The sequence below is a fragment of the Bufo gargarizans genome, chromosome 2 (assembly GCF_014858855.1).
Source record: "Bufo gargarizans isolate SCDJY-AF-19 chromosome 2, ASM1485885v1, whole genome shotgun sequence".
Lineage (NCBI taxonomy): Eukaryota > Metazoa > Chordata > Amphibia > Anura > Bufonidae > Bufo > Bufo gargarizans.
In genome coordinates this window covers 576,330,839-576,357,250 of record NC_058081.1, presented here as the reverse complement: position 1 = coordinate 576,357,250, position 26,412 = coordinate 576,330,839, and the positions used below count along the sequence as shown (strand labels likewise).

Genomic DNA, 26,412 nt, shown 5'->3' with positions numbered 1-26,412 from the left:
TTTGCCCACCTTGGCAGCAAAAAAGTGTCACACATCTGGTATCGTCGTACTCAGGAGAAGTTGGGGAATGTGTTTTGGGGTGTCATTTTACATATACCCATGCTGGGTGAGAAAAATATCTTGGTCAAATGCCAACTTTGTATAAAAAAATGGGAAAAGTTGTCGTTTGCCAAGATATTTCTCTCACCCAGCATGGGTATATGTAAAATGACACCCCCAAAACACATTCCCCAACTTCTCCTGAGTACGCCGATACCACATGTGTGACACTTTTTTGCTGCCAAGGTGGGCAAAGGGGCGCATATTCCAAAGTGCACCTTTCGGATTTCACCGGTCATTTCTTACACATTTTGATTGCAAAGTTCTTCTCACACATTTGGGCCCCTAAATTGCCAGGGCAGTATAACTACCCCACAAGTGACCCCATTTTGGAAAGAAGACACCCCAAGGTATTCTGTGAGGGGCATGGTGAGTTCCTAGAATTTTTTATTTTTTGTCGCAAGTTAGTGGAATATGAGACTTTGTAAGAAAAAAAATAAAATAAAAAATCATCATCATTTTCCGCTAACTTGTGACAAAAAATAAAAAGTTCTATGAACTCACTATGCCCATCAGCGAATACCTTAGGGTGTCTACTTTCCGAAATGGGGTCATTTGTGGGGTAGTTATACTGTTTGGGCATTGTAGAAACTCAGGAAACATGACAGGTGCTCAGAAAATCAGAGCCGTTTCAAAAAGCGGAAATTCACATTTTTGTACCATAGTTTGTAAATGCTATAACTTTTACCCAAACCATTTTTTTTTTTTGCCCAAACATTTTTTTTTTATCAAAGACATGTAGAACTATAAATTTAGCGAAAAATTTATATATGGATGTCGTTTTTTTTTGCAAAATTTCACAGCTGAAAGTGAAAAATGTCATTGTTTTGCAAAAAAATCGTTACATTTTGATTAATAACAAAAAAAGTAAAAATGTCAGCAGCAATAAAATACCACCAAATGAAAGCTCCATTAGTGAGAAGAAAAGGAGGTAAAATTCATTTGGGTGGTAAGTTGCATGACCGAGCGATAAACGGTGAAAGGAGTTGTTGCGGAGCTTGAAGATATACCCTCAATATCTTCACTTAAATCCCCTTGTAGCTGAAGAAACAGGTCAATATTAAAGAGACAATTTCCCCAGTGACTGGACGACACACAGTTTGGGAGTCAACTGACTTTACTAGGCATGTGCACCTGCTTTCAAACCTCCAACAGCCTCATTTACATACAATACATAGATTACTATGGTACAAGGAGAGGTGGGGTCAGACAATAGCAAGGGCTGATGGGAGGATGAGGGGGGAGGGGAAGAGGTACAGACAAGAAAGACATTCTATAAGTGGCGATGTTTGCCACAGGAGTGTAGTGCCGAAGTGTAAAAAGTGGCCTGGTCATGAAGGGGGTTTCACCTAGCGGGGCTGAAGTGGTTAATGTCCAATGGGAGCACCAACCAGAGTGTGGGTGCAGGTCCAACACAGGGCAGCGGCAAACCCCAAAATTTGTATAAAGCGAAAAAGTAGGACTGCACTCCAAATGTGGTAAAATAGCAGTGATTTATTCACCCATAATATGGCAAGTCTTGTGACGTTTCGGCTCACAAGAGCCTTCCTCAAAGTTTGAGGAAGGCTCTTGTGAGCCGAAACGTCGCAAGACTTGCCATATTATGGGTGAATAAATCACTGCTATTTTACCACATTTGGAGTGCAGTCCTACTTTTTCGCTATATATATATATATATATATATATATATATATATATATATATATATATATATAATTTTTCATACGGACCCAGATAATGAAAGACACAGGTCATTTTTACTGCATAGGGAATGCCATAAAAGTTAAACCCATAAAACTATGGCGCAATTTATCTTATATTTATTTCCAATTCCACACAATTTTGATTTTTTTTTTTTTAAAGCTTCCTACTATATCATGAGATGTTGAATGGTGACAATGGCCCTGAGAAAGCAGGAAGTAAAAAACGAAAATGCAAAAATGGAAAATGAACAAAAAGGGTTATGTTAGTCCATGCTTATTGTACTTGTTTTTTGTATTGTTATGTATAAACCCCTTTTCAAATGGACACCACACTGAAATTAATGGTGCTTTTAAAATAAGTAATTATACGAAGGGAAATTACTCCTCAGCATAACAGCATTGTGTGTCTGATTAGCACAAATGATGAAGTAGCTAATTAGAGTAAATAGAGTATCTGCGGATGTATTCTATGTTTTGAGGGTTTTTGTTCTTTTTTGTGTCATTTGTTATTGCTCCGTAGAGTTATTGGCCTGGGATTCAGCTATAAGGTGGCCTCCGTGGTATTCAGTACAGCGAGTTCTGCAGAGCTCTCCCCCAGGCAACAATCTAAAACTCTGAAAGGAATGTATTTACCAAACTGTAGGATGACAGGTTTAGGCGGGTAGTATACCCGAGTCACCTGATGGGGGGAACACAGCATTTGAATGTCTATTTGCTGCGGTCTAATGGCAGATTCTATCTAACCTGGTACACATGAATGTAGTTACCAGCTCAGTAACTATAGCTGTATGGATGATTGATTACATTCTGCACCCGGGTCTACAGATTGTACTGGAAGACATGGAGAACCTGATAACCTTCATACCATGATTGCAGTGTGTAGTGATTTGACAAAGCGCCGGTTTTGTTATTTATGGAGAATGTTGTTTCAGAAAATTACTTATTGTTATTTGTATAATAAACATAAGAGTTTTTTTTTTCCATGTCCTAAAATAATAGGCTTGAAAATGTCTGTTTAGTCGAGATCACTGTTCAGCAGTCATTTCATTATCATTACAGGCAGGGTTAAAATGAAAGGTACAACACATATGGCTAACATTGGATTCAGAGTAGGTGAAGTTACTGCCCCCTCTTTCCTTTCTTTAGAATGACCTGTGCACGGGTCACAGAGCATGTCTAGAAAACACGGCTGGTAACAGCAGCTCAGGCTCATGTACAGAAAATAACATAACAAAAAATCTGCAATCATAAAATAAAAGCAGATTAGAAAAATAAATGTTTCACTACATTTACTTTAAATCTGTATTGCCAACATAAGAATGCCACGGTTGCAGACTATGGTGGTTTATCACCATTGAGCAAACAGTTTATACATCAGATCTGCATTGTTGTAGCTACATGTGTCAATGCAGGAAGACTGCACACCATTACTGAACTTGAAGAGTCAGGTGCATGACTGTTATTGGTCTATGCACTCGTCCTTTCCTCAAAAACCACTTATTTCCAAACTGCATTTTTATGGCCTTTTATACACTTTGGCAAAGGTGAGACAAAAATCGCACAACTGCCAATGAGTGAATACCCAATGGAAGAAGAGCCAGCTAGGAGATTATTGCTGCACTTCGTCCTTGCCTAGATCATTAACCCCTCTTCCCTAGTTTCCATTTCTTTCCTTCTACCCTTGATGTGTTCTCGTGGATTCTGTTTTCTGCTGTGTGTGATTATGTGTAGTCAGACTAGGTGCTGATCTAAGGTTGGGAATTGTAGAATTCAGACCTGCCCTTCCATAAGTAATCACTGGTAACACTTTCAGGTTGAACCATGAGTCCTGGCCGCCTCCAGTCCTGGAGGATGTGCTTAATTCATGGTAATCTCATCCCGTCTTTTTCACTACCTTGTCTCTGTAGAGTATTATAAAGCAGCAATATGGTGGCCAAAAATCGCATTACATTGGTGCCTTGCAGCACAGGAGTCCTGGGTTAAAATCTGACCAAGTTCAAAATCTGCATGGAGTTTTTTTCCACCCACTGTTTTTTTTTTTTTTTTTTTAACCTCTTTTGGGTACTTTGGTCTCCTCCTGCACTTCAAAAACATAGAGTTTCATTGTTAGAAGTTGAATTGAAAGCTTTGATAGGAACACAGTCATTTTGAGACTTTAAATTAAGGAGGGCGGCCCTTTTTTCAGAAGTTGTATAATTAGTCTGACATAGGCAGAATTTATCAACCCCTTTACTCCAGAATTCTGGCTTCAAAAAGTCATCAATTGTAGATCAGAATGGTCTTTTTATTCAGTCGTAATAGTATGTCTTATGACGCGTTTCAGCTATAGCAGCCTTCATCAACAAAGGTTACATACAAGTGTTCAATACCATCTTATATAGCGGGTATACAGGTGATTCACTGGTGACGTCAAACGCCCAAATCAAAAGCAGCTGAGATTGCACCAATCAACATCTTGGTTTCACTATGTGCAAATAAAGAACAACAAAGGGCCCCCTCAAGCCAGGAGAACGCAGCCGCAGCTGAATAACTAAAATAATATTTACAGGGGGCGGAGCGGAAGCCGAGAGGAGAGGCCCTGTGTGACGCGCACTGTGCAGGGCAGCTGGGCAGGCGAAGTGAGGAGGGGCCGGGGGAGCGGCTTCAGTTGAGGTGCGACGCAGGACTTAGTCACGTACCTCACTGTGACCTCCTGCGGCGGATCTCGCGAGATGACGCGATGGCGCGGCGCGGGAAGGCACAGTGAGCGAGGCATTGGTGACCGCCTGTACCAGGATGCCACAAGCTGTGAAGGAGAGAGAGGTAAGTATTAATTATTTCTCCTAAGCAGGTGCCTACTCCACCTTCCCCTCATCCTGACCCAATGTTTAGATTCTTTTAGCCAAACAAGAGTTATGGATGGGGTTGATGACAATATTTAAGGTGGCCACACACAGGGAAACACATCTATTTTGCCCACAGAGTAAGAGCAGCTTTTTTAAGCGGTACTCCACTATGTAATGGCCCCCTCTTTATTATTAATATAATGGCCCCCTCTTTATTATTAATGTAATGGCCCCCTCTTTGTTATTAAAGTGGGGGCCATTATATTAATAATAAAGAGGGGGCCATTATATTAATAATAAAGTGGGGGCCATTACATTAAAAATAAAGAGTGGGCCATTATAATAATAATAAAGAGGGGGCCGTTACAGTAATAACAAAGAGGGGGCCGTTACAGTAATAACAAAGAGGGGGCCGTTACAGTAATAACAGAGGGGCCATTATATTAATAATAAAGAGGGGCCATTATATTAATAATAAAGAGGGGACCATTATACTAATAATAAAGTGGGGGCCATTACATTAAAAATAAAGAGTGGGCCATTATAATAATAACAAAGAGGGGGCCATTACAGTAATAACAGAGGGGGCCATTACATTAATAATAAAGAGGGGCCATTATATTAATAATAAAGAGGGGACCATTATACTAATAATAAAGTGGGGGCCATTAAATTAATAACAAAGAGGGGGCCATTATATTAATAATAAAATGGGGGCCATTATAATATACAGGGGGAATAATATTATGGGGGACTATCTGTCTGGCTCTAGCCCAGTATTGGGGGGCAGCAGGATGAGTTGTTGAGACACCAGGAAGGAGAGGATGAGAGTAAAATGAGGAACCTAAATTTTTTTCTGTGAAACTCTGCAGAGACGAGAAGCGGTTGAAAGAAGGTATCATGGCGGTCTTATCTCTGGATGAAGATGTTGAGAAAAGTCTACATCACAGGAGACGTCACTGGATGTAACAGGTATGGTGCGGCATTCTCCTGTAATAATATTATCCATGCACATATCTGTTTCTTGGTAGGGTAAGGGGTATATAGAATTTGGCCCATACTGCCTCAGCCCGGCCCCAGACTTCAGGTCACACTGTCCGTGTTCTGAATTCTGGGGCCTCACACCCATCTACAACATTATCTGTACTCAGAGAGTTATCACTGTGTTACATAGGACTGCTACTGATCTACTACAGTATTTGTTAAAAGGGGCGTGCCCCGGGTAGGGGGGGGGGGGCACCATTTTTGGCTTGCCCCGGGTGCAGGCAACCCACGCTACGCCACTGATACTGGTCAAGTTGCCGGCCGGATAAAAGGGGTTAGGTCAGGAATTTGGCATGGTGGGGAGGGAGGTGCCGTTTAAATTTTTGCCTCAAGCAGCATAAAGGCTATGTGCTTCCCGGCCCCTGGCCACAAAGCACTGAGGGAAGGGGGGCCCAAGCTGAACTCTTGCACCGGGGCCCATGAGCCTTTAGCTACGCCCCTGGTAGTATCTAAAGTGGATTCACACTTTTGATACCTTACAACCTAGGGGTTTGAATCATGACCATGAAGTTATGCGCTTATATTTTTGTTTCGATCCCTGATTCTTATTATTGTATTATATTATTTTATAGACCTCTTCTCGTTGATGCTGCGGATGGATACGGTATCCTCATTTTATTTTGAATTTTTGCACATGGTGAAACCAAGCTGTTGATTTGGTGCAATCTCAGCTGCTTTTGATTTGGGCGTTTGACGTCACCAGTGAATGACCTGTATACCTGCTATATAAGATGGTATTGAACACTTGTATGTAACCTTTGTTGATGAAGGCTGCTATAACCAAAACACGTCATAAGACATACTATTATGACTGAATAAAGAATATTCTGATCTACAATTGACGACTGCTGGGATCTCATTTTGCATTAGACGTGGAGTTTCACTCCTTCCCGCTGCAGCGCATACACAAGGTCGAGTGGCGGCTGATTCATAATACTGAACATTTGAACAGCCTGACTGGATCATGGTGTTCCCTGTTGGTTGAGCCATGGTCCAGACACCACCGAGCGAACCACCTTCTCATCCAATGGGATAAGTATACGATTTTGAATCGTATATGCAGCTTATTTCTTTTATCATCTGTATAACCACCTAAATATATACACTGCTCAAAAAAATAAAGGGGACAGACACCAAAATACCATATCCTAGATCTCAATGAATAAAATATTCCAGTTGCAAAACTTCATTACATAGTGGAATGCATTGAGAACAATAAAACATAAAAATAATCAATGAAAGTCAAAATTAATGTCCCATGGAAGTCTGTATTTGGAATAATACTCAAAAGCAAAGTGGGAAATCAAATTCCAGGCTGATCCAACTTCAGTGGAATTGCTTTAAGACAAGGAAATGAGGCTCAGTGGTGTGTGTGGCCTCCACGTGCCTGTATGACCTCCCTACAATACCTGGGCATGGTCCTGATGAGGCAGCAGATGATCTCCTGAGGGATCTCCTCCCAGGCCTGGATTAAAACAGGTCTGGTGCAACATGGCGTTGGTGGATGGAACGAGACCTGATGTCCCAGATGTGCTCGATTGTATTCAGGTCTGGGAAACTGGCAGGCCAGTCCATAGCATCAATGCTGACACACTTCAGCCACATGAGGCCTAGCATTGTCATGCATCAGAAGGAACCCAGGGACTACTGCACCACCATATGGTCTCACAATGGGTCTGAGGATCTCATCCCGGTACCTAATGGCAGTCAGGGTACCTCTGGCTAGCACATGGAGGAATGTGCGGTCCTCCAAAGAAATGCCTCTCCACACCATTATTGACCCACTGCCAAACCGGTCATGCTGGAGGATGTTGCAGGCAGCAGAACATACTCCACGGCGTCTCCAGACTGTCACATGTGCTCAGTGCGAACCTGCTCTCATCTGTGCAGAGCACAGGGTGCCAAGGTCTAATCTGCCAATCTTTGTGTTCTCTGGCAAATGCCAATCGCCCTACAGAGTGTTGGGCTAAAAGCACAACACCGACTTATGGACATCGGGCCCTCATACCAGCCCCATGGAGTCTGTTCCTGATAGTTTGAGTAGGCACATGGATATTAGTGGCCTGCTGGAGGTCATTTTGCAGTTTGTCTCCTGGTATCTGCTCCATGCTCTCGACACTGACACAGCTAACCTCCTTGCCACAGCTCGCATTAATGTGCCATCCTGGATGAGCTTCACTACCTGAGCAACTTTCGTGGGTTGTAGACCCCGCCTCATGCTACCTCCTAGGGGTGAGAGCAATGATAAAATGCAAAAGTGAATGGTCTGTGGTCACCACCTGCAGAACCACTCCTTTTATAGGGGTTATCCTGCTAATTGTCTATCATTTCTACATGTTGTCTGTTCAGTTTGCACAACAGCAGGAGAAATTGATTCACAATCAGTGTTGCTTCATAATTTACATTGTGTTTGTGTTCCCTTTTACTTTTTTGAGCAGTGGATATTAAGAGGGTTCAATATCTGTCCCCTATGGTAAGCTGGAATATATACTTGCCCTAAGGTTGTCCCTCAATTTCTGCTGCCGTAAGAGGAACTTAGTTATTATATATTTAGTATTTTTATTGCAAGTGATATCCTATGGTAAAATTGTGCCAGAAAGACTGGGAGGTGCAGTAGTGAGGTGGTGATATTGGTATACTTTGTTCTCTATGGTGGTTATCATTACTGTCTACATCTACTGACAGGTATCATGTTCAGGTGTTTATCCGTATGGCAGCTTTTTTTGGGTACATCATCATTGCACCTTGTGAGATCTGGTGTTGTTAAATTTGCAGCCAGCCAGTCACAGGGGGTACACGTGAGGTTCACGGTGGACCGATGAGGGGTCAAATGGTATAACACACCGTTAATCAGTTTACTCACTGTTAGCAGATAGCCTCCCTGGGCTGGCAGCACAGTGTTGAGGTGGACCACACGAAATCCTCCGGGGCATGCTCTGTGGTAGGAAGCATCAGCCAAGATGGTGGTTTAGGTGCCCTTGATGTTAGGGGTGCTTAGGGTGCTTGTTGTGGCTGAGTCCCTTGATGGTTTTTGTTGTGACGCCAGTACCGTTAATGGTGGTACAACCATAGACAGTGGTAAGATGCAACTCACAACTTTTACTTTGAATGTCTTTTGGTTGCAGCAGTACAATTATGCAGTCTTTAGATGATACAGAGGTAATTCTGCAAATCCACTGTTTTAGGCTTGTCAGGTTTTGTGGTTTTGGAGCAGTGGGTTAGGTGTACCTGGTTCCTTTTAGATGCTTTGGATCCTATTCCTTGTCTTTCCCTACAAGCTGAATATTTGTAGACCGGAAAACTCATCTGTCTCTTAGAAGGTTGGTGTGGCTGCCTGAAGCTATAAAACCTCCACCATGCAAAGGGGTCTGTGGCCCTCAATAATGGCTCTTATCACCGATTAATTCCTAGGAATGCTTGTTTCTTTTCCAGGGAGGCAAACTCTTCTCCTACTGGTCAGGGATGCAAGTCTATAGTCCAGCTACAGAAGGAAAACGCTCTTCTGCGCCTAAACATCTGAGTAAACACCTCCTAGCGAAGTTGGCTCCACTCACTAATCTGTGTTGCGAAGTCTTCACTCTTTCCTCCCACTAACTTGATCTGACTACCTCAGATCTGCTCGCTTCTGAACTACATCCTGGTTTCAACTCCCCTCATCTCAACCACTCACTCTCACTAGGCCTGACCTGGGTATATATAGGACATGAACTTTATCCCCATCTAGTGGCGGGATGTATAAATTACACCTAATAGGCCTGTTAACAGGGATTTTGCAGATACACAAATGCAAAGTTATACATGACAACCTAGAGCTTGTAATAGAGTAAAAAGTGCTTTTAAGCAGTGCCCACACACACTTAGTAGGACGCTGCAAATTTTGCATGAAATAATTTTACAGCTCCTGAGATTAACCCCAGATTTGAATATTTCTGGGTTTTGTTTTCTTATATACAAATGTGTTCTCCCTGTTTATTCTTTGAGGAAACACTGATTTGGGCAATCTCCTGTGGGATTTGTTGACCTATCCTTTATGGTGGACCTACTGCTGTCCCCCCCCCCCCCCCTTTACAAATACTGATGAAAAATACTGACTCTGAAGGTGACCTAAGATTGTAAGTCACACACGCAGGATTTTTTTAAACAAAATGCAGGAGAGGATAGTAGAACAACATAAGCATTTCTTTTGCATGTGTGATAGAAGCCTCAGACTTTTTACCCAGACAAATGTGTGCTGCAGTATAAAATTAAGGGTAAGTCCACATGGGACACAATTGCTGTAGCGGAATATAGTGTCAGGCAAGTGGCTAAATTTAACAAATCTTTTGCTCCAAATTTGACCTGTGGTGCTGATTCTAAAACCCGCACTTGTACATTTATGTTGTGATTTTCATTGCTGATACTGCCCCCTTCAAACTGCAGGTGGAAATCTGTGGCAAAATCTGCTGCTATTTTGTAGCAGAAAAATCTGCCACATGTGAGCCTGTCCATGCCCCATCTGATGCCATATTTGAGACCGTGGGCTAATTCAGTGCTTCTACTATGAATATAGTGCAATAAATGGCACATAATACTGACTAACACAAACCACAATGTCCAAATACTGTATTATGAAGTAGTACCTGTATTATATATACACATGCTATATTAGATATATTATACAGCTACCATTGTTCATGTGGCCTCACTTATAGTGGCTCACGTGGACTGTTACTATCTAGTTAATTGCCAAGGGTGCTGACCTTTCAAGAAATATTATGACAAACATAACTTTTATTAGATATGTATTAAGTGTCTCATAAATGTAACCAATTACCTGCTACTCAATATATCTTTGCAACATGTTAGTCAGTGTCACGTACCGAGGACCAGACCTACCCACCGCGCCACGTGACAAGGGTTACCCAAGCCCTTCAGGCCGATTCACCTCACACGCTGTTACACCCTATGCCGGGCGATAACTTGAGCATAAATTAGCCACCTGAAGCCTGCAAGCACACTCGTGTTATAACACGAAAATGTTGCTGCCACCACCCGTCAGTTATAAGGTTGACAGGACACCCCTGAGTGTTCCACTCGCAAGCAGACACGCACACACGGTAGTAAGCCTCACAGAAAAACATACAGCCTCAGACTGCGCACACTCTTCCAATGAGCTAACAGGTTCTTAAGGTTACAAGACAAACCATCAAACTTTCAGGTTTAATGTATAAAAAAATAGGCAGTACTTGGTTACAAAAAATGATTAACAAGAAACCTACATAAATGGCAATGGTAAAATAAACAGGAGAAAACAAAGTTCTAATACTTACATTTGTGTGGTAAAAAATCCTTTCCTCCCAGGAGATTTGGGCAGAGTAACGGTGCACAAACCAATTCGATTGGATCTCCTACTTTGTGACACTCAAATATCCAGGGATTGCATTTTTATGCCTTTCCTCCAGGGGCAGGCCTGAGGGGGATTCTCACTCCCACCTCTGGCTCAGCCCCTCTGGGCCATGCAGCCAGCCCCCTGGCCAACTAGGGAACAGGATAGAAAATATCAGAGAGAGAGTTTCCCAGTTGCCCTGGTGAAGATACAGACCCCAGCCCTTCTTCATAATTCATATCTCATCGTTCCGAGTACTAGCATATCAAACACTACACGTCCAGGATGCTGTCCTCTGTCCCGAGGGTGACCAACAAACAGGTCCATCCTCGTTGACATCACTGTGCTAACTACCCCCCGGGGAGCAAGCTGCTGTATTCCCAGGTATGAGGCAGACATCTCGGCCTATATGCAGCCTTAAACCAATTCATCAATGGCTGCTGGGCTGGCAACACAAATGCATAAATACATACTGTATATACAGTATATGTGAATCACACCAGAACATGTTACACCACAACACATAACCATAAAACATATCACAGCAAACATTATAATAACTAGGAATAAGGCGGTCCTTATTCCTGACAGACAGTAAATAGCAGATATAAAAATAAGATTCCTTAGTAGCTGAGACCTTTTAATGGCTGCTGGTAACTGAAAAGATGACAAAATTACAAGCTTTCGAGACTTCTCGGGTCTGATCCTCAGACAGTTGTAGCAGTAAATTGTTGTAGCAGTTACAGATAGTGTGAAAGTTTTATTGTTCCCTGGTCAAAAGCTTAGGACAAGAATAAACTATCATCGCCCCACAATAAAAGAATAAAGGAAAGATTTGTCTGAACTGTAACACTTGCAGCCATGACCACATCACAGACATAAGTCTTGATATTATAAGGAAATTTAAAATCTGAGGACAGGAGAGTCTGGGAGTACAAGCTCATGATGACTTTTGACACACTCAGATCAGGAGTGAATGTGTCACATGGATTTAAGTCCTTCAACATCTCTTAAGAAATTTATCTGTCGGACCTCCTGGGTTCCTCAAATGATTGACTGGATTTCTATCAGGGGACAATACAAATTTCACACTCTTTAACTGTTAGAACAATTTACAGCTACAACTGTTTACCTCTACACATATTGATCTGCTTTACATCACTTGTCTCATCTACCCCAATATACCTATACACTGTTGTGTATAAATATGTGAATCTTCAGACACGGTTATAACCTTCCTCAGGCGGGTATCTGAGTAGTCTCGAAAGCTTGCAATTTTGTCATCTTTTCAGTTATCCATTAAAGGGTATCAACCACTGAGGAATCAAATTTGTTATATTTTATATCTGCTAATCACTAATTTTTGGTTTAACGAGTGATTATGAGTTTTAAAGTCACCTAGACTAAAACGCACTATACAGTTGCATGTCTGAAGTCTGTAATAAAACTCTTTCACATAGGACTACACTCTGGGGTGGAGTTAAAGGGGCTCTGCACTTTGTTTAAACTGATCTATTCTTCTCAAACAGCTGATCGGCGGGGGTCGGTCCTGGGTGTCGGACCCCCTGCCGATCAGATGCTGATCTATCCAGAGGATAGATCATCAGTTAAAATAAAATGCAGAACCCCTTTAAATTCAGCTGGCATAGAGACAAAGTTCAGTCACCTAATAGATGCCCCTGCCTCAAGTCACTATTATAGTAATTTAACCCTTCCTGCAACCCATTTCAGGGTACCACCCTGATAAGGGTGCATGAGAGTTGCCAAACTAATTTGGTCACTGATACCATACCATAGCAGTTGGCATTGCTTCAGGGACTAGGATGTTTCTGCAGTATTGTCTGTGTGAAGGTCATAGTAATCAGTGCATCTGCTATAACTAATGATCCCTTTTACACAGGACGATCTAGCAGATTGTCAGGAAAGAGGCGTTCTTTCCCGACTATCTGCTGATCGCTCGCAGAGGAGACCTGTGCATTTACATGCAGCGATCTCCTCCAGCTCCTTCATCGCTCTTCCCCATACTGTTTACTCAGCATGATCTGCCACTGGGAAACTATTATCTTTGTGCTGCACAAAAGATACATGTTCGAGTGATCGGCGGTGCATTTACACCACTAATTCATTGCTAATTAACGTCACTTGTAATGTTGGTGGCAATTCCATCAGAAGAGGTGTGAAGCTTGAGGAAAATGGTGTTGAGAAGTCTCTCTAGTGCTACCGCTAGCAGGGATAGACGACGTATCCTTAATATTGTTAGGCAAGCAAAGCAGGAAAGGGAGGTGGATGTTATTGTCCATCTTGGGACAAATGATCTGTCTTGCAATGAGGTTTCAAAGGTGAAGGAAGCTTTTCACACACTTGGTAATGATATAAGGGAGGTTGCATCGACTGTTTCATTCTCTGCAGTTTTGCCTGTGCATAACCTTCAGCATGACAGGCAGATGCGCATTAAGGAATTCAATGTATGGCTTGGTGAATGGTGTCTGAACCAAGGGTTTGGCTTTGTGTCTCATGTTAGCTCTCGTTGGAATGGAAAAGAACTGTACAAGAAAGATGGTTTGCATCTTTCTCTCAAGGGAACGAATGTCCTCAGTGAACAGTTCAAAGCATTTAAACTAGGAAAGGGGGGCAAAAGAGTGATCCAGCAGTCCGACTGCCCCCCGGAACAATGCCAGAAGATGCCAGTAGCACATAGGTTAAGAAATGACAAGTTCAGAGTCTGGTCTACAAATGCTGCCAGTTTAGGGAATAAGATCAATGAACTTGAGGCATCTGAGAATATAGATTTAGTGGCTGTTACTGGGACATGGGTCAATGGGAGTAATGACTGGGATATAGCAATACCAGGGTTATCTCTATATAGGAAAGACAGAGAAGGCAGGAAGGGGGGGGGGTGGCCCTGTATGTGAAAGATAGCATAAAATCTAATTTAATGCAAGTTAGCGAGACCAATTTAGAGTCAGTTTGGGTTACCTTGCAGCTTTATAATCATAAGGTAACTCGTGTAGGTGTGATATATAGACCACCTAGCCAAGTCAAAGAATTATATGATCATCTAGCTGAGGAAATGGCTAAAATGACATTGAAAGAGGAAGTTATCATTATGGGAGACTTTAATCTTCCTGATGTAAACTGGAAAACCAAAATAGCTAGTTCTGCCAGGAGTACAGATATTCTAAATTCCCTACTGGGATAATCTCTACAGCAAGTAGTTGAGGAGCCAACCCGGAAGGAGGCCATTTTAGATTTTAGTATTCACAAATGGGAATTTGGTATCTGATATTACTGTAGGGGAAAGCTTGGGATCTAGTGATCACCCGTCAGTGTGGTTTACTATAAGTACAGTGACTGTTTCACACCACACAAAAACACGTTTTTTTAAATTTTAAAAAAAATGAAAATGTTATGCCACAATAGTGGCGGAGACGATAATAAATATCCCTTAATGTGCAAAAAAAAAAAAAAAAAAAAATTAGCTTGTGTTATCTACACTGGCAAAAAAATTAAAAACGAACACCAGGAAAACTTAATGCAATTGAGTGGAGATTGACAAAATATGAACTGCCAGTAATGCTTGGTCAGTTGATCACACAGTCAATGTGGTGCAATCTTTATTTTGTTTTTGGCAGCAGGGTATATGTTGAAGCAGGATCACATTATTCGTGGCATCTCAACTTGCAGCAATACAGGCTGACACTCTGGCATGGGAACAGTCATATCCTCCTGTGGTATGTCATTTCAGGCTCTTTAAAATTGTACCTGTAGTTCAGCAAAGGTGGTTATTGGCTCAATCACCCCATCCAGTCCCAGACATTCTCAATGGGGGAGAGATCTGGTGATAGAGCTGGCCATGGGAGCTGCTGGATACCTTAAAGAAAGCACTGCGTAGTGCAGGCACCATGTGGGTGGCCGTTGTCTTGTTGGCAGTAGGACTCGTACTAAAGGCTGATCAATGTTCCCACCATAAATACCAGGCAGGGACGGCCATGCCAGACAAGTCTGTGGAGGATCTTTTTGTAAAGTAAGGATCTTGGAACTTTGAACACTACATGTAACACCCTTCACCGTTGCCATATTGTAAAATTAGGCTTTTTATCTTTAAGGGGGTGTTCTGAGACCTGGATGACCTGGCGGAGCCCCACCAATCGCTGTTTGAGAAGGCATCAGCGCTCGCAGTAGTGCTGCGTCCTTCTCGCAGCTTTTTCTAGGCAGAGTTAAAAGATGGGGTTAAACTGTGATACCAAGCACAGCCGCTATACAATATGCTGTGCTGTGCTTGGTGAGGAAGGAGAAGGGCGCGGTGCTCACGGGAGCACAGGTGCCTTCTCAAACAGCCGATCGGCAGGGGTCGCGGGGTGTCAGACCCCTACGATCAGATACAGAGATTTAAATCTTGAAAAACCCCTTTAACTGATTAACTGACTTATTTTTATTTATTTAAAAAAAAAACATTTTCCGTGTATTTTAAATTCATCAGAAAAGGATATATATATATATATATATATATATATATATATATATATATATATAAAAATATATATATATAATTTTTTTTTCCTTTTTTATCCTTTCCATTGATACCCGTTTCCAACATGCTTAGATGTGTACAAGGCAGCTGGAATTGAGGTCCTACATTCCACCGTACATGTACCGTGCACTGATCAATATATAGGGGCTGTTACTGAAGGCAAAAACTGGATGTGTCTGGAATGGCTTAAAATACTAAATCAAGGCTTCATTACATACTTTGTGTGCATTTAATACCAGAGCAAAGGTCTCATAAATGTCATAGCTACTATTTTACTGCCTCACATGACTCTTTATCTTGCAGTATAAAATAATAAAATGCAGTGCTATATTGTTAGCGTTGCTACATATGGGTTTATTTCATCCCTTTATTATTCCTTCTCATGTTATTTCCCCTTCTACTGTACGCTGTATGTGAATTATGTGTGTGCTTTTATACTTGAGTCATTGTGAATTAACAGATTCAAAAGAACATCAAACACTTGAGCTAACGTAACTGTTGGTGAAAGCGAGATGTGTGACCACAAGCTGGTCATAGCGGTTCATTGCACAATAGATATTTCACCGGAGTGTATGGCTGAAGTAGGTATCAGAGGGAGCTCTAAGACTGATCTGAAGCTGGAGAATACCTGCATAGCTACCACATTTGCAATTTGCAAGGTTCACAATAGCTTATATTTGTTCATTATATTCCGCTGTTTTCTTGCATTGTGATTCCCCCACCACCAAGTTTGGAAAAGTAGCTCGAGAAAGTTTCTGTATCAGTAGCCTTATTCATACAGCTAGTGTTTGATCAGCCAAAACCAGGAGTGAGCACCTAGAAAGAGATAAGATATAATGGAAAGGTTTGCACCTTTTCTGTGTATTTGACCTGCACCTGGCTTTGGCTCACAATCGCTGATGGGAATCAATGACCAAACACTGAGGCTTAGTTCACGCAGTCAATGTTTGATCAGTGATTTTCATCAGTGATTGTGAGCCAAAAGCTAGTAATAGAGCCTACAGAGAAATTGGGCATAATGGAAAGATTTGCACCTGTTCTGTGGTTTTGATCCACACCTGATTTTGGCTCATAATAAGGCCTCATGCACACGACTGTTTTTCGGGTCCACATCTGAACCGCAGTTTTTGCGGCTCAGGTGCAGACCCATTCACTTCAATGGGGCCACAAAAGATGCGGACAGCACTCCGTGTGCTGACTGCATCCGTTGCTCCGTTCCGAGGCCCAGCAAAAAAAATATAGCCTGTCCTATTCTTGTCCCTTTTGCGGTCCACAAAAAACAGCACGGTAGTGTGCATGAGGCCTTACTGATTCAAAATCACAAGTCAAATAACTGAAGTGTGAACTAGGCCTGTCTGTATGACAGTGGCCTAAGCCCCCATTTACACGACGGTGAAAAACATACGTGTGATAGCTGTTTTTGTAACTGCTGTTTTCAGACCCAATCAAAGTCTGTGGGGCTATTCACTTTTTGTAACGGCTAGTGAAGAGCGGCCATCAAAAAATAGGACTTCCTATTTTTGGCAGTTTTCATGGCCAGATGGACCGCATTGAAATCAGTGGGCTAATTTTTACCGGCTGGTTAGACAGGAGTGGAATCATTTAACAGCCATTAAAAACAAGTACACTTTATAACAAAAAAAAAAAAAGCCTTTCAGAGGTTAAGAAAAAAAAATACCTCTCTAGTAAGAACACACTCTCCTTACTAGAGGCAGCAGGACCTGATGCAAATACCATGGTAATGTCACATAATCGCACTGGGAGCATCAGGTTCTGGTGCGGGCATTGAGAAGCAAGTATCCCTGTGCCTACAAATGGATGGGGTATGTTTTTTTGTTTTTTGTTTTTTTAATTTGTTGGCAGTAACAGGACTATGAAGAAATATGTACAATGGGCACTATGGGGGCTATTATACATACTGGGGGCACTACGGGATCAAGATATATCCAGGGGGCACTACAAAGTGCTATTATATATACTGAGGGCACTGGGAAGGGGTGGCATACAGTGCTGCCATAATTATTGATACCCCTGGCAAATTTTTACTTACTTTTATTCAACCAGCAAGTAATTTTTTGACAGGAAATGACATGGGTGTCTCCCAAAAGATAATACAACTATGTACAAGAGGCATTATTGTGGGAAAAAAAACCACATTTCTCAGCTTTTATTTACATTTGAGCAAAAATTGTCCAGTCCAAAATTGTTCATACCTTTCTTAATAATCAATAGAAAAGCCTTTATTGGTTATTACAGCAATCAAACACTTCCTATAATTGCAGACCAGCTTTTTGCAAGTTTCTCTGCAGACTGCCTGATGTTGTCGTTGAGAATCCTCATGTATTGCTCTTTTTTCATGGTGCCGTTTACTGTGATTAGGTTCCCTGGTCCATTGGCTGAAAAACACCCCCAAAGCATTAGGTTCCCACCACCGTGTTTGACAGTGGGGATGGTGTTCTTTGGGTTGAAGGCTTCTCCTTTTTTACGACAAATGAAGGAAAACATCATTGTGACCAAACAATTCATTTTTTTTTTGTTTCATCTGACCATAACACAGAAGACCAAAAGTCGTCGTCTTTGTCCAGATGAGCTTTTGCAAATGCCAAGCAAGCTTTTGTGTGACTTATCTGGAGAAGTAGCATCCTCCTTGGTCTGTATTGTGCAGTGTCCGTTGGATTGTCTGCCTTGAGACATTGCCACCAACAGAGATTCACCAGGATGACCTTGGTGGTAATCCTTGGATTCTTTTAAACCTCTAACTAACTATCCTCCTGGCCAGCACAGGTGTCACTTTTGGCTTCCAACCACGTCCTCTGAGATTTTCCACAGTGCGGAACATCTTGTATTTTTTGCTCAAATCTAAATAAAAGCTGAGAAATGTTTTTTTTTTTCCCACAATGCCTCTTGTACATCGTCTTATTATCTTTTGGAGACACCTATGTCATTTCCCATCAAAAAATGAAAATGTCATGAAAAACTTAGCATATCTGTTTAACAGCATTATTTTTCAGTTGTATGACTGTAGCCCAATGCACATGTATTAAAAGTTTAACTGCAAATAGACTATTGCGATATATGTACAAATGTGTAAAACTGCATGAAACATTGGGGGAATGTATTAAAGGGGTTGTCCGGATTCAGAGCTGAACCCGGACATACCCTTATTTTCACCCGGGCAGCACCCCTGAGGCTAGCATCGGAGCATCTCATGCTCCGATGCGCTCCCTTGCCCTGCGCTGAATCGTGCAGGGCAAGCAATCTTTTATTTACAATAACACACTGCCGAGTGGAAACTTCCGCCCAGCTGTGTGTTCGGTGATGTCACTGGCTCTGATGGGCGGGCTTTAGCGGCTGCTCTAGCAGTTTTACTGGCTAGGGCAGCGCTAAATCCCGCCCACCAGGGCTTCCTGGCAGCCCCATGGAGAGCCCGGTACGTCACCGAATCTCCAAAAAATGCCTTTGCCCTGCACCATTTAGCATAAACTGCTCTGATGCTCAAGTCCGGGGGGCTGCCTGGGTGAAAATGGAGGAATGTCCGGGTTCAGCTCTGAACCCGGACAACCCCTTTAAGACTGGTATTTCTTATTCCACTCTTGATCTGCTGGTGGTCCTAGCAGCGGAATGTCAATTCACAGTTGGCTATGAGCTATATGCTGGGGGCTAAACTACACCCTCTTTTTTTGGAAAAGTGGTGAACATGGCATAAACATGCAAAAAGTCACAAATATTTACACAAAACAGGCGTCCACCAAGATGTGTGACTGTTTTCTGTTAGAAAACTGGTGTATAGCGGCTCACACAGTAAAGACCCCTTTAGATGAGCAGAGGATCAAGGTGATTATTGGGAACAAGCATTTGTACGATCACGGTTTCCCATTATTTGCCCTTTATAAATGTGCTGCAGGTCAGCCAACAACAAGCAAATGCTCGTTCGAGTGATTGCATCTTATATGCAGCACATAAAATCATTGTCAGCAGCACATCGCCTAGTAAATCTGTCTGCCGTAGCTGTCATTTGTCCTCACACAGAGGAGATGGTTGCAATAAGAGAATTATCAGGAATGATCAGTTTATTCCCTTTTATTGCCTGTGCATTGGCCCATGTAAAAAGGCCATAAAGTGAATGTGTCACCTATAATTTTTTTCTTTCAAAAGAAGGGCTGAGCACTCGCTATATATGGAGTATGTGGTACTTTATAAAATAAAATGCTAGAATACTAATAAAATTAGCAATAACAGTAAAATATAATAATGACACTGCAATCAATAAAGACAATAATAGGTCTGGCCAGACTAAATAGTACCTTCACAGTAAAACCACAGAGTTCCAATAAAAACCAATGGTTATCCTAGAATCCAACGTCCAAAAATTTTGCATCAATGAACAAGTCCAAAATTTCATATAGATAATCGTATGACCAGAACGATATTATATTCAAGATATTCGATCCAATGTCCAAATATCTACATATAGTCGTAGGTTATCCGAATTTTTGTGTATTGATTAGTCTGTATAATAACCAAGTTGCAACATCAAGCAATAGGACTATGTGCCGATTTATATTTGTCGCAAATACTTAGTCCATCTATAGTTATGTTGTCTACTCACGAAACAGATGTCCGCAGGCGGATCCAATCGACAGTCCGCGGTGTCCCGCGTGGTGATCCAGATGCGATCCTCCGCTGCTGCTTTATTCACGTGAGTATCGACTTTATTTGTGGAATGGTAATAAACGACTTGCCTCAACAGTTTTCAAAGAATTTCGACAGCTGATGTCCTTTGCTTTAACAAGCTCTCACTTACTGGCGCCAGTAGTTTCACAATCCACAGCTCCACAAATGCATGTAATATGTCCTTGATAAATTTTCTCCAGAGGAAATCAGAGCTGTAGAAGTTGGTGGTCCTTGTCTTGAATGGGGGGGTCCAATACCAATTTCAGGGCTCTTAGTTGCCCCTTCCTCACTTTTTTTTTTTTTTGCAGACCGTATATGCAACCAAATACGTCCGCAAAAAAAAAAAAAGGAAATTACTCGGTGTGCATTCCATTTCCGTTCCTGACTACTTTTTTTAAAAAAAGGCAGCATGCTGTAGCCTTTTTTGACAACACCTTCTCTATAGGGGAAAAACGCCATGAAGAAAATACTGTCCGTAAGAAATAGTGGAGGGACATTTATTAAAACTGGCATTCCCATACACCAATATTGATTTCCCTGTGCTGGTGTGAGATGAGCCTAATTTATTGAGAGGCAGATGCCGCTTATAAATTAGGCTCATCTCTGGAATTCTGTGCACCAGAAACTGAAGTCTATGCCAGCTGGCGGCTGATGTAGCCTTAAGCCATAACTTACACCAGAAACTTATAGTAAAATTATAGTAAATCCAGTGGGCTGCATGAAGCCCCGCCCATCCCGCTAAGCCCCCCCCCCCCCCCCCCCCCCGGTCTTTTATCACTTTAGAAAAGTGGAAAGAAGCTCAAAAAGTTGCAAATTATGCTGGTGTGAGATGAGCCTAATTTATTGAGAGGCAGATGCCGCTTATAAATTAGGCTCATCTCTGGAATTCTGTGCACCAGAAACTGAAGTCTATGCCAGCTGGCGGCTGATGTAGCCTTAAGCCATAACTTACACCAGAAACTTATAGTAAAATTATAGTAAATCCAGTGGGCTGCATGAAGCCCCGCCCATCCCGCTAAGCCCCCCCCCCCCCCCCGGTCTTTTATCACTTTAGAAAAGTGGAAAGAAGCTCAAAAAGTTGCAAATTATTGTGCAAATGTAGCATGCAACTTTTTTACGCCAAAAGAGTGGCGTAAACGCTTTAGTAAATGTCACTCATTGTGTGCAAAATAAATCCGAAAATCACCACAAAAAAAGCACTGAAAACCACCAGTGACAAAGAAAATCACAATTTTTTTATTTTTTTTCGAGGTAAAAAATGCCCATGCCAAATTCATGTGTGTAGAGACCCTAATACAGATTTCATAGAACCTAATGGAATATAAATCATGTACACGTGGTACAGTTTTTTTTTTTCAGCACCTGATTTGAAAAATGCTTCACAAGGTTATCTAGTAAGGGCTCTTTTACACAAGCAGATGCCGTGTGGCTAATCTGCTGCATGAAAAAGAGCCAAGCCCTGCTCCGGACAGCAGAGACACGGAGCACTAACATGATTGATAATGCTCCGTGCCTCTCTGTGATCTTTTTACTACAAAATCACAGTGAGATAAAGTTGTCATCGTGATTTTGTAGTAAAAAGGTCAGAGGCACGGAGCATTATCAGTCATGTTAGTGCTCCGTGCCTGTGCTGTCCGGAGTGGGGCTTGGCTCTCTTTCACGCAGCGGATTCCATGCATGGGATCTGCTCATGTGAAAGAGCGCTAACTGATAATGATGACCTAATCATCAGGATAGCTCATTATCACATTGGCGGGGGGCTGAGTCCCGGCACTCACCGAAGCTCTGGTGAGAACTGCGGGCTCCTAGCAGCTATTCAAGCACAGCGCCATACATAATTAGGTGGCTATTTTTGGTATTGCAGCTCAGCCCCATTCAGTTGATGGGTCTGCAACTAGGCCTTGTGACCTGGCCTAGGAAGAGAATGCGGCACTCACAGAGAGCTGGCCTCTTCTAACAGATGATCATCGGGGGTCCCCCACGATCTCTGATATCAATGACCTATCAAGAGCTGTGTGAATGAACCCTTAAAGGCAGAGGTGCACCTAGCCTTTCTGCTGCCTGAGGCAAAAATTGAAAAAGCGCCACCCCCCCACCTATACCAAATTCTTAACCTAACCCCTTCTAATATTACGTATATCACAACAGAACATGCAGGGTAATACAGCACCACATACCTCTTAGGCCTCATGCACACGACAGTGCCATTTTTTTGCGGTCTGCAAACCGTGGATCCGCAAAAAACAGAAGCCGTCTGTGTGCCTTCCGCAATTTGCGGAACGGGCAGTCCATTTTAGACATGCCTATTCTTGTCCGTTTTGCGGACATGCTATATTTTTGTTTCACGGGGCCTCGGAACGGAGCAACGGATGCAGACAGCACACGGAGTGCTGTCCGCATCTTTTGCAGTCCCATTGAAGTGAATGGGTCCACATCCGAGCCGAAAAACTGCAGCTCGAGTGTGGACCATAACTACGGTCATGTGCATGAGGCCTTACATCCAGTGACTTCTCCTTTTTAAATGCCCCATAGTGCTCCTCTCCCACCTTCCTCCTAGTGCCTCCCATAATGTACCACTTAAAATGCCCCTATATATTGCCCCAGTAGATGCCCTCAGTGTCCCCCATAATTTGCAAGTATAAAATACCCCTTAGTGACCCCCCATAGATAATTCTATAGTACTCCTCTCCCCCCTACCCTATAGTACCCACCATAATGTGTCCCAGTATAAAATGCCCCTATACAGAGCCCCCCATATAAAATACCTCCTCTTTGTGGCCTCAGTAAATGCCCCCAATAATCAATAATGTGCCAGTAAAAAGTGCCCCATAGAAGCCCCCCAATCATGTGCCAGTAAAAAGTGCCCCCATAGCGCTTCTCTCCTGTATTGTAACATATAAAAAAAATAAACTCGCATACTTGCCTCCATCAGACTGGCAGCGATGCGATGCAGGCCTCTTCCGGTCTGTGTCCCACACTGTACGGCTCAGGCGGCACGATGGCGATGCACAGGCCTCTGAAGGTTGCAGGCACTAGTGTAGCATACCAAACTTCAGGGGAAAACATGTAAGGCTCACGGTGGGCCGATGGGTGCAATAATTAATGTACTCACGGTTAGCAGATGCCTCCCTGGGCCGGCGTACAGTGGAGGGAAAGACGGCACAAAATCCTCTGGGGCACTCTCGGTTGCAGGGAACACCAGCCAGATGGAAGTTGAGGTGCCCTTGATGGTAATTGGTGATAGGTGCTTTTGCGGCTGGGCCCCTGTGTTCGTGACGCCAGCACCATTAGGTGCAAATGTTGGTGGTAGTAGTTAAAATGATATAGAATAGGGGAGATTCCCAGTAATTTACTGAAGCTGATCCACAGATCAAGGTATGTAGCAGTCATTTACATAAAGGCAACTTTCACAGTGATTCACATTAGTTCCCAGAAGTTGCATAAGGAATCGTCCTCTGACGATCAGTCTTTCTCGTAATTCATCCTTCCTACCTGGAGAAATATCTCTATTGTACTGTACAATGCTGTACATTTTGTATCCTCTTCTAGGAATACTATACTCCGACAAATGGCCCATTTTGTCTTTAATTATGGTGGGTAGCTGATAAATGACAGTTACCTTCCTTTCTCAATATCTTCATTCCCTCTCTAGGTTGCCTGGAGATACTGTAATATTTTCTTTTATGGGCTGGTACATGGAACTAACTATGGAGCTTTTATATCTCATATCAAAATGGCTGCCGAGGCTCAGCTTGTCCTCAGACATAACCTTCTTCCTGCACTGTGGACACAGAGTGTAGGGCAGGGTTATCCCTGGGAGGCCTGTTAGAACCTTCCCCTCCATATGCAACTTTATGAGAACAAATTTACAAGGACAGTTTACATGAAACGCAATCACAATATTAAGCAGTGCGTTTCAGGACACTGCATTCCCCCCCCCCCCCCCTTCTTTAACGCAAGTCGCCCTTCGACGCACTCTTGCCACGATGATGCATCATCTGAAAAAACCCCACAAAAAGAGCATGCATTCATGCATAAACACAATACTTGTGGTTTCTTTCTTCTTTGGGTTAGGCAAATATACAGTGGGATGCGAAAGTTTGGGCAACCTTGTTAATCGGCATGATTTTCCTGTATAAATCGTTGGTTGTTACGATAAAAAATGTCAGTTAAATATATTGTATAGGAGACACACACAGTGATATTTGAGAAGTGAAATGAAGTTTATTGGATTTACAGAAAGTGTGCTATAATTGTTTAAACAAAATTAGGCAGTATGTCTGTGAAGGTTCTCATTTATCCAGGTCATGGTATATATCTGTAAAGAATAAATCAAGGCAACTGGACGTACTGTAGATTTCTTGAAAACGTTTCACTCGTTCTTCCAACGAGCTTTCTCAATTCTGAGTGATTGTACAAAAAATTCTGGGAATAAATATGTAACTGAATCCACATCTGGTAATTAGACCCAGCATTGTCTTGACACCTTTTTCTGGGAAGTCTTTATCACCTACTGACTCCAATTAGGATAATGGGATCAACACCTTTGACCCAATGCTGGGTCTAATTACCAGATGTGGATTCAGTTACATATTTATTCCCAGAATTTTTTGTACAGTCACTCAGAATTGAGAAAGCTCGTTGGAAGAACGAGTGAAACGTTTTCAAGAAATCTACAGTACGTCCAGTTGCCTTGATTTATTCTTTACAGATATAAAATTAGGCAGGTGCATAAATTTGGGCACCACAAAAAAGAAATGAAATCAATATTTAGTAGATCCTCCTTTTGCAGAAATTACAGCCTCTAAACACTTCCTGTAGGTTCCAATGAGATTCTGGTTGAAGGTATTTTGGACCATTTCTCTTTACAAAACATCTCTAGTTCATTCAGGTTTGATGGCTTCCGAGCATGGACAGTTCTCTTTAAGTTACACCACAGATTTTAAATTATATTCAGGTCTGGGGACTGAGATGGCCATTCCAGAACGTTGTACTTGTTCCTCTGCATAAATGCCTTAGTGGATTTTGAGCAGTGTTTAGGGTCGTTGTCTTGTTGAAAGATCCAGCCCCGGCGCAGCCTCAGCTTTGTCACTGATTCCTGGACATTGGTCTCCAGAATCTGCTGATAGTGAGTGGAATCCATGCGTCCCTCAACTTTGAAAAGATTCCCAGCCCCTGCACTGGCCACACAGCCCCACAGCATGATGGAACCACCACCATATTTTACTGTAGGTAGCAGGTGTTTTTCTTGGAATGCTGTGTTCTTTTTCCTCCATGCATAACGCCAAATAAATCAATTTTAGTTTCATCAGTCCACAGCACCTTATTCCAAAATGAAGCTGGCTTGTCCAAATGTGCTTTAACCCACCTCAAGCGGCACTTTTTGTGCTGTGGGTGGAGAAAAGGCTTCCTCTGCATCACTCTCGCATACAGCATCTCCTTGTGTAAAGGGCGCCGAATGGTTGAACGATGCACAGTGACTCCATCTGCAGCAAGATGATGTTGTAGGTCTTTGGTGCTGGTCTGTGAGTTGACTCTAACTGTTCTCACCATTTGTCGCTTCTGTCTATCTGAGATTTTTCTTGGTCTGCCACTTCGAGCCTTAACTTGAACTGAGCCTGTGGTCTTCCATTTCCTCAATATGTTCCTAACTGTGGAAACAGACAGCTGAAATCTCTGAGACCGCTTTCTGTATCCTTCCCCTAAACCATGATGGTGAACAATCTTTGACTTTAGGTCATTTGAGAGTTGTTTTGAGACCCCCATGTTGCTACTCTTCAGAGAAAATTAAGAGTAGGGAAACTTACAATTCACCCCCTTAAATACTCTTTCTCATAATTGGATTCACCTGTGTATGTAGGTCAGGGGTCACTGAGCTTACCAAGCCAATTTGAGTTCCAATAATTAGTTCTAAAGGTTTTGGAATCAATAAAATGACAACCGTGCCCAAATTTATGCACCTGCCTCATTTTGTTTAAACAATTATAGCACACTTTCTGTAAATCCAATAAACTTCATTTCACTTCTCAAAGATCACTGTGTGTGTCTTTCATATGATATATTTAACTGCCATTTTTTATCGTAACAACCAACGATTTATACAGGAAAATCATGACTATTAACAAGGTTGCCCAAACTTTTGCATCCCACTGTATATACCAGGAGCATCAC

General features: G+C 42.3%; 2 protein-coding genes across 3 annotated transcripts in view; one reads left to right on the top strand and one right to left on the bottom strand.

The window, feature by feature from the left end:
* The window catches only part of KCNJ1 (potassium inwardly rectifying channel subfamily J member 1), a 69,672-nt gene extending 49,367 nt beyond the window's left edge, over positions 1-20,305 (bottom strand). Inside the window, exon 1 of one of the 2 annotated variants that reach the window (XM_044281764.1) lies at positions 20,177-20,305. Coding sequence is in view for 1 of the 2 variants with exons in the window: in XM_044281761.1 (XP_044137696.1) it covers positions 10,981-10,982 (2 nt within the window). In the remaining variant the exon portion in view is untranslated. Of the gene's footprint in view, positions 1-10,980; positions 10,996-20,176 lie in introns of those variants that run through there. The other variant, XM_044281761.1, reaches the window with a different exon arrangement.
* The window catches only part of KCNJ5 (potassium inwardly rectifying channel subfamily J member 5), a 66,966-nt gene continuing 60,752 nt past the window's right edge, over positions 20,199-26,412 (top strand). The window contains exon 1 of the mRNA XM_044281756.1: positions 20,199-20,266. Coding sequence (XP_044137691.1) covers positions 20,238-20,266 — 29 coding nt within the window. The 5' untranslated portion in view covers positions 20,199-20,237. The remainder of the gene's footprint in view (positions 20,267-26,412) is intronic.